Source organism: Anopheles arabiensis, chromosome 3 (genome assembly GCF_016920715.1).
Source record: "Anopheles arabiensis isolate DONGOLA chromosome 3, AaraD3, whole genome shotgun sequence".
NCBI classification, from domain to species: domain Eukaryota; kingdom Metazoa; phylum Arthropoda; class Insecta; order Diptera; family Culicidae; genus Anopheles; species Anopheles arabiensis.
In genome coordinates this window covers 77,474,937-77,483,388 of record NC_053518.1, presented here as the reverse complement: position 1 = coordinate 77,483,388, position 8,452 = coordinate 77,474,937, and the positions used below count along the sequence as shown (strand labels likewise).

Sequence of the window (8,452 nt, the reverse complement as noted above, 5' to 3'; positions counted from 1 at the left end):
TGGTCGGTCCCGTGGTACAGTCGTCAATTCGAACGACTCAATAACGTACCCGTCATATAGCGCGTGGCCACGGAGCTGAAAAAATGTTGAAATTTTTTTAAACTTTGTCAAAATTGCTTGTTAACTGCAAAAAAGAGCTTTTCTCGTGGCCGCACCAAAAACATACACAAGAGCGACAAAAAGCTCCAACATCTGAATATCATCGATATTTTGTTTAAGAAGTACTAAATAGGTACATAAATCAACTAGAATCATGCACTTTAGCATTATTATCATAGCAATGGGTCACAACTGCGCCAAATAGCTGTTTGTTTACGCTTTTTCGCGAACGTCAAATTTTGTCACTTTTTGTCAACTTTTGTCAACTTATTTCCTGGCTGCTCCAGGATACAAAATTTTGACAAAAGCTCAAAAAAGTGACAAAAGCTCACATTTTGAAAATTTTGTCAGCATTTTGTCACTCCCATGGCCTTTCGCTTATAGGTTCAACCATATTATGAAGCGTTTCTCCGCAGCAAGGAGTTACTATCCGGCTAAAATGAGTTATTGATCAAGGACGTCCGTCAAAATTGTATCTGATGCGATGAAAAGATAAAAAAAATCAGAATGCATAGTTTAAAGCAGATTTTTGATATTTCTAACCTACCTTACCTGTAGTGCATGAAACGAAAGCCTAAATAAACAAATAATAGTGTTATTCTTCAGTAAAGAGTGAAGTGAAACGCAGAGTAAGGGTATCACAGTAGAAGTTTGAAAATACGTTGTTTTTTTTTGCAATAAACACAAAAAGTATGCCCTAGAAACGTGAGGTTTGTTTCATTGCTCCATTCATTCAAATTTCATTTCAAATGCATCCTGCAAGGCAAAGCATCTTTTGTTTTTTTATGCTTAAAAAACGTGTTTTAACACTTTCTTTTATTTTTATAATTTCGTTTGACGTGTATTTCATTTATCGGACGTTATCTTACTACACGTATCACCAGACATTGAATCGTTTATATACATCTTTACACTTATGGTTCCCTAAGCATGATTACTTGGATCATTTTTAGTGCATTGCGCTAGCAACATTTTCACCTTAGCACCGAATCGAAACAGGGGAGAGCACAATCTAGAGCATAAGGTGCGTTTGAGGGACTTGACGAAAATAATGCTCGCAAAATACGACGATGTGACGAAGATTACATTTCCATAGCCAAATGTAAACGACTCCCCTTTTCTTGCTATCCAAACAAGTGCTGAAATATATCACTAACACTATCAACAAAACTCATGACTGAAACAAAATCCATGTCTACGCCGCGTGCTCAACTGTGATGATTGGAGCTGATACTCACACAGCTTGTGTGACCGGATTGGTGACCGTTTTTCAACGAGCTTTTGGTAAGTCTCTTTCTCGTGGCATTTTGTCTGGCGGCGAAGATCGCGATGGCCATGACATGCTTGCTAGTCGTCCCATGCAACGAAATCAGCATGAGCCTCGGTGTGTCTGCTTTGTTGGGCAAAACGAGAGAGCATGTTTCTCTTATTAGTTGGAATAGTCCCAAGCCCTCTGGAGTTGTCGGGACAGTCGGCTGGTAACAAAATTGGCTGGATCCACCAGCATTATGTACGATTTCTCGATCCCGATTCACTTATCAAATTTCATCCTGGTCCAACCATCTGTTATCGAGACATTCAACTCGAATGTTCCTTAACATTGTCCAAAACTTATCATTTTTTTGGTAAATTCCTTCATAGTTGAATTACTCAACCATTACCGACCGATTTGAAGTCCGTCCCCTTAAATGACAGACCATGGGGCCACGGACATTATATATTAATATTTAGATACTATTTAGATACACACAACTGTACTATTTTTAGTGTTTTACTAGAATGTACGTAATTTTCGTATTTTTCATCGTATTTTACACATTATTGTTGGATTTTGAGTAGGAACACTAACTTTAACTTTGACCATTTTTATTCACACATAGAACAAAAGATAAAACCACTTAAACACATATTATATGGCAGCAATTTCAATTGCCTGACACTAGTTCTGGTTTATAAAGGTACAGGATATGTTGAATATTCAAGGATATTCAAAATCAGACACTATTTAAGGAATTTTTCCTGTTGATAAGAAGGCTGATAGAAGCGATGTTACAAACTAACGAGAAATCTTCATTCTAAGTGCTTGCAGCAAAATTAAAGAGAAATTAACAATGCTTTAGTTCAATGGTTGTCGAGCAGCCTCATCAACAGAACAATGCAGGTTTAAAATAAACTGCTCGTTTTCGGCGCCTTTCACCAACGCTTTGGAAGTACCACAAGGGAGCATTTTTGGACCACTGGTTTTTCTGATATTTATAAACGACATCGTCTATAAATAGACGCTGAAATTACTTCCAAACTGCCAGAAATTACTTCATGCCGACGATTCCAAGAGTTTCACGCCTGTTTCTGATACTGACGACTGCTTGAGACTTCAGTACTGTCTGCATAGCTTCACTTCTTGGTGCAAACTAAATCGTTTGAGTGTCCTCGTCAACAAATGCTCAGTGATTATGTTTTCGAGAAAAAGATTTCCGATACAGTACAACTATAAAGTCGCAGCTTAACTAGTTCCTAGACCTAACTCTGGGAAAGCAGATTAACGTTTCAAGATCATTACGAGCTCTGCATTTCTAAAGCGAATAGCTTATTGGGTTTCTTTTTGTGGGCTGGTAAAGATTTCAAAGTTTTTTTGGACTCGTACACAGCAGTACATTATAGATACAATAGAAACAATTCAAAGAAGGTTTTTACGCGCATTGTTCTATTGGTTTGCCTTGGTCCAGCAATTGTACTTATCCCAGTTACCGCACTAGGTGCCTCCTTTTCAGACTGGAGTCCCTCCAATATAGACGAATGATGGCACAGTGTGTATTTCTACATAAGCTACTTTGCGGTTCTATTGATGCTCGGTCCATTCTTGAACACGTTGACATACGTGCACCTAGTCGAATCCTTCAAGGTCAAGACCACTATTTTTTACTAATTTTATATCGGCAGAGTTTGTCTCAATGTCTTTTGTTTTACCACTTAGTTGTATTGTAACGAATAGAAATAAGTTGTGTAGACCTATAGTGGCTCGATGTCTGAAACAAATAAATTAAATTAAGGAACCACATCAGAACCAGGTTGCTCTTTCTGCATTGCTACGCCTATATCAAATTCCTTAATTAATAAAATGTCACAAAAATTAAGCGGTAAGTTTCTTCGATCTCCCTTATTTGTCTACCTTTGTATCTCATTTCACTCTCTCTTGTTGGCCTGCTCACGATAAAGCACGTTGACGTGACATGGCCCGGTAAACAATCATTCTGCAGGATGGTTCGTTCCTAGCTGCAGCCTCCCTTCCATGTAGACACCCGAGAGAAAGAGAACAGGTCCATGCGTTTAGAGTAAATTGACACAAACCCATGGGACAGAAAGCCATGGGAAAGCACAGTGGGACATGTACTGTGTTTGTTTTAAGACTAATAAGCTTTTGGTTCCTCCGGAAAGACCGTTGCAAACGGTGGTGATTCGTGATTACAGAATGGCAAACAATGAAAAAGTCTATAATTGTTTCTGAATACAAAGTGGACTCACATTACTTCTTCATACGTCTCCATGAGTGTTTGGCCGCAGCAAATTGAATTTTTGGAATATTCTTTATACAAAATTCGTGTCAAAAGCGAGCTGAAAATGACAACCTAGCAACGGGCTTCGCATCGACCTGTTCTCTTCCAAAGGCCTTGGCCAGGATGCACGGTTCGCCGGACAGCTCAGCAAACAATGGATCCGAACCTGCGCCGTCGGTTTGCGCTCGCTGCAACAGTAAGTGGCCTTAAGCAGCAGCAAGTGTAGCAAATATCATCGCAGCGGCACGGATGGTAACAACAACACGAGCGGGGCAGGAAATAATGGCATGACGGGGCAGCAGCAGCACGGTGACGGTGGGAGCGTGGTGGCAATGCTGGACGAGCGCACCGGCAAGGTGAACGTCCAGCTGCTTTGCCCTCCGCGCCGCAACCTTTCGCTCAAGCGGCAGGTGTCGAAGGAGGTGGAAACGCGCGCACTGATTTCGCGCGTCGCCCAGTACTACGCGAGCTACGTCGCGGAGATTGGGCTGGAGCGGTACTTCATGAACGAAACGATCGTGACGACGGTGGTGCCGCTGGACGGGAAGTGCGAGACGGTGCTGCCGGAGCGTTTCCGCCACGGCCGGTGGATCGTAGCGGGGTGAGTCCTGTCGGGCAAGGGCCTGAGCGTGAACTTGCTGTACTAAGCCCCTTTCGCTTCTTTCCCTTTCCACCCGTTAGATTCAACCGAATGACGAACAAACGGTTCGCGATCGTGTGCCAAAACCTCGTCCTGGCAAACGGTGCCTCCGATCTGGCGAACCGGCTCGGCGTGAAGGGCGAGGGGCTGGAGATGGCGTGGGTGAAGTACGAGCTGCCCCATCTCGAGCGGGCGCTGGAGCAGTACGACGAGCCGGGCCGCTCCCAGCTCAAGCCGGTGCTGATCGTGGGGGCGGGGCTGAGTGCGGCCGACGCCGTCACGATCTGCCGCTCGTCCGGCATCCCGGTGGTGCACGTGTACCGCAACCGGACGGCCGGGCTGGACAAGATGCTGCCGGGCAACGTGTACCCGGAGTACCACGAGGTGCACAAGATGATGAAGGACGCGAACCGCAAGCACGACCTGTACACCCCGTTGCCCGAGCACACGCTAGTGGATCTGGCGGGGGCCGGCCGCGTCACCGTCCAGCACCTGAAGACGGGCGAGCGGCGCGTGCTGGACGTGTCGTACTGTGCGATACTGATCGGGTCCCGGCCCGACCTTCGCTTCATCGCCACGCTGACGAAGCCGGCGGCGGGCGGGGACGGCAACGCCTGCCCCGACTCGGAAACGGAGGACGACCAGGTGGCTCCGGACCGGTGCTTCGGCCGGCCCCCGGTCCAGCCGCTCACGATGTGGACGTTTACCGAGCAGCTGCTGACCTCCTGCCTCGGCCGGAAGCTGTACTGGCTGAAGCACATGTGTGCCAAATGCAAACACATCAACCTCACCGATAAACCGCGCCACCAACATCACAAGCAGCAGCAGCAGCAGCACTACAACGCACCGGCGCTCAGTGCGGGCGGCGGTCACTGCCAGCATCAGCTGGGGGCGTCCAATCTAAGCGCCGCCTCGGGGCTGGGCCTCGGCGAAGATCCGACCAAACCAATCGACTGCAAAAACAATCCAATCGAGGTGGATAAGTACACGAACGCGGTACTGCGCACGGCCCATCCCGGTCTGTACGCGATGGGACCGCTGGTGGGCGACAACTTTGTGCGCTTCATACCCGGCGGTGCGCTCTGCATTACCGCCGCCCTGCACAAGCACACGGAAAACGATTGATGGGCGCGGGGCATCTGCTAGAACCGGCCCCGACGACTGGACGTGGGTTTCATTCAATTTGTGTGTGGTTTTTTTTTTGACTCCCGCTGATCGAATCGGGCCCCTCGCGAGTGGGTTTTTCGATCGTTATGGGTTATGGGTTCGCTCCCGCAAAGTGTCTGCAGTGCGTGGCGACATGCGTCCATTGTTGTCGTGGGAGATGAACGCGGATCCTGCACAAAAACGAAGAAGAAGACATGCTAACCGATAAATTGTGTTATTAGCATCATTATATCGGCACCAGCGTCACCTTCTGCCACACGGGAATGAGGGTTTTCGTTTGACGAATAGCGACCCGACTGGTTACGATGGGTGAGGGAGCGTTAAATACGTTGATTGATGATTGGGACGGCGTGGACGATCAGTTCACCGAATACGTCAATTGAAGCTGCCGCTGTTAGTAGCTTATCGTGTGTGTATGTATATATTTTTTAAATCTAACCGACCGAAGTTCTAATCGCACGTAATGCTAATACTCATGTTTAACGGAGCGGTTAAAGTATTTGAAGATGGGTTGGCTGCTGTTGCACCGTCGTACGGCACGGCAGCAAGTGTAGTTCAATTTGTTTGTATCAATCAAAGGAAGATTGTAGCTCGTTTCGGGTGCAGCAAACCCGACTAGGGGAAGAGGCAGTCGAAGAGAGTAGTTTTCACGTAGATAAATTGTTTATATTATTTTAAACTTAACGTTTTTTCTCCCCCCCAATGTCCTGCAATCCATACCTATACGCACTTGGTTTTCGCACCCGTGAAGAGGGAAAATCCCCCCGCACAACAAATCCACCTTGCATGCCCCAAAAACATTCCCAGCGCGCAATCTACGCCCCACAAATACTCTACTACGGATAGCACTAAGCTTCCGGGCTCGACGAGATACGGCGAAACTGTTAGAGTCGACCGAAGGGCCGACCAATATTCGCCTTGCGCGGTGTTCCGCTTTAATGGTAGCTTCGGTCTAGAGTTTTTCTTTGCCTCTTTCAAAGCTTCACTTCGGTTTGGAGTACACTTATTGCCCGTCTGTGATTTAGTTTCGGCTTTACTTATGTAGAGCATTTTACGTTAGAGATAATTTATTTTTCAGGAAGCAATCCACGCTTGCACACACTACACATCGACCCATGTTTAGTGAGACAGGATCGGTGGTACACGCGATCGAAATGCTTTTGTTTTACATTCAACACGGTTGAGTGTAGTGCGGTGGGCCTCCTTATTTCGTCCGTAGTGTCCTACTGCCATCGTTGTAAAACCCCATTTTAAAGCAACCGAACACTAGCGCGGAACCTAAACCTGCCTTGGCCGCTTGGTACGAGTCCCATCCAACCATCCGATTCCAGTTGCTAGAGACGACTCTCATCATACTTTCCTGTTGATTTGACAGAAACACAAGGGCAGGCAGTTAGATTAGGGAAGCGGGTTGTAAGCATATACCCGGTTCTATATACATACATTTACTTCCTGCTACCGTGCAGGCGACGTACCTCGGTAGTGTAGGAAACGGACCCAACCTGTAATTACCAACGTGTGTAACATTTTGTGCAGATGTGGATGTATGCAAATGTTGGAAATAATGTGTAAGAAAATTCAAACAAACCAACCAACCAACCGCTCTTCAATTTATATCTCTCATGTATCGTTCCCGTGGCGCTGAATGCGGTTGCCCGTTGTGCGAATATTGTACACCCGTTTTCTTACGAATGTAACCGAATTCTAAAGTAATTACGTTCATCCTAGGTAATGCACACCCGATTGCAGGTGGATGAGGTGTAAGAGCCGTTAGTGGAGAGTCGAGTGGGAAACCTATATGAACAAACCTAGTAGCAAGAGGCGACAACCTAGAGACTGATCTTTGTACGTTTTAGAACTAGTCCACGAGTACGTTCGGGTGCGATCGAAAGCGATCCGTGGTAATGCGCTCGAACGAACCCGGCATATATTGTACTTTCCAATCGTTTTCCACCGTCGTGTAAGCGTTGCACTACTTTTATTTATTTTTCATTGATTATCCAACCGCTTCGTTTCCATACATCTACAGTTGGAGGAGTGAAATTAAAATTGTCTTTTATTCAATTCAAAGCAGGGTAGACTCAAAGCCAAACGCCGACATTTACAATGCACCCAAACATACACAATTTTACTGATCTACTCTTCCGAAGCACCTGTCGTTTCACAAGTTGTACATATAAACTGTTACTTAAATTGTATCATCACGATATCATCGTCGTCAATCGTGTTTGTGTGTGTGCATGTGTTGGTTGGAAGGTTTGGAGAATGGAGAGTGTTTTGCTTTTGTTAGCCATCAATAACCCTTTCTTATCGTAGAGAGAAGATTATAGAACTTGTGAGAAATTATAACACATTCTCCCTGCTTGCCATGCACTCACCAACGCGCAATCGACACTGTGGAAAACAGTTGGAAAACAAACAAACAAACACCCCGCAAATCAAACGTTGCGAATCAAAACATTACGTCTTTAGCGTAAGCTGTTACGTTTTGCTCTTCATTTATGGAAAGTTGAAAATATAATACAGATAAAAAGAAACTCAAATAATCATTCCAGCTAATGGTGGTTTTCCACTTAAATATAATTTAAATGTCCGAAACCCTGTTTGTTTTGATATTATTTCTCAAAGGCATGAGAGATGCGTCTGGGCAGTTAGGAGGCTACATGTGGTGAATTCCGCTCTAATGCGGCTTGGCATTTGGTACCCGTATGGTAAGGTACCGTGGTTTGCGTCCATACGTACGGTCTACCATTGGGCAGTTTTGTAATTTAGAGCCTATGGATGTGTTGGGTAGCTAATGGCATTAAATTTGAGCTCCTAAAAATCGTAAAAATACAAAATCTTGTGGATTTCTATAGATGGTGAAGCCCACAGAGCAAGCAAGATTCCACGCATATTATATACTCAGATTTCGCTGATGATGTCGTTGTCCGCAGTGCTGCAAAATGTCACTGTCAATGTGATACAAAGTTCTGACTGAAACAAAATCCAT

At 45.4% G+C, this 8,452-nt stretch overlaps 1 protein-coding gene across 1 annotated transcript; it reads left to right on the top strand.

Annotated features, from left to right (window-relative positions):
• Positions 1-3,827: 3,827 nt before the first annotated feature.
• LOC120904347 (oxidative stress-induced growth inhibitor 2-like) lies at positions 3,828-7,976 on the top strand. Its single transcript, XM_040314264.1, has 2 exons — positions 3,828-4,254; positions 4,335-7,976. Exons 1-2 carry the CDS (start codon positions 3,941-3,943, stop codon positions 5,416-5,418), a joined length of 1,398 nt encoding a protein of 465 aa, XP_040170198.1. The 5' UTR covers positions 3,828-3,940; the 3' UTR covers positions 5,419-7,976.
• Positions 7,977-8,452: the final 476 nt, after the last annotated feature.

Bases quoted from the DNA above. Each gene is read 5' to 3' on its own strand.
- LOC120904347 (XM_040314264.1), top strand. From the start codon at position 3,941: ATGACGGGGCAGCAGCAGCACGGTGACGGTGGGAGCGTGGTGGCAATG. The intron at 4,255-4,334 runs GTGAGTCCTGTC...TCCACCCGTTAG, and splicing joins GGCCGGTGGATCGTAGCGGG to ATTCAACCGAATGACGAACA.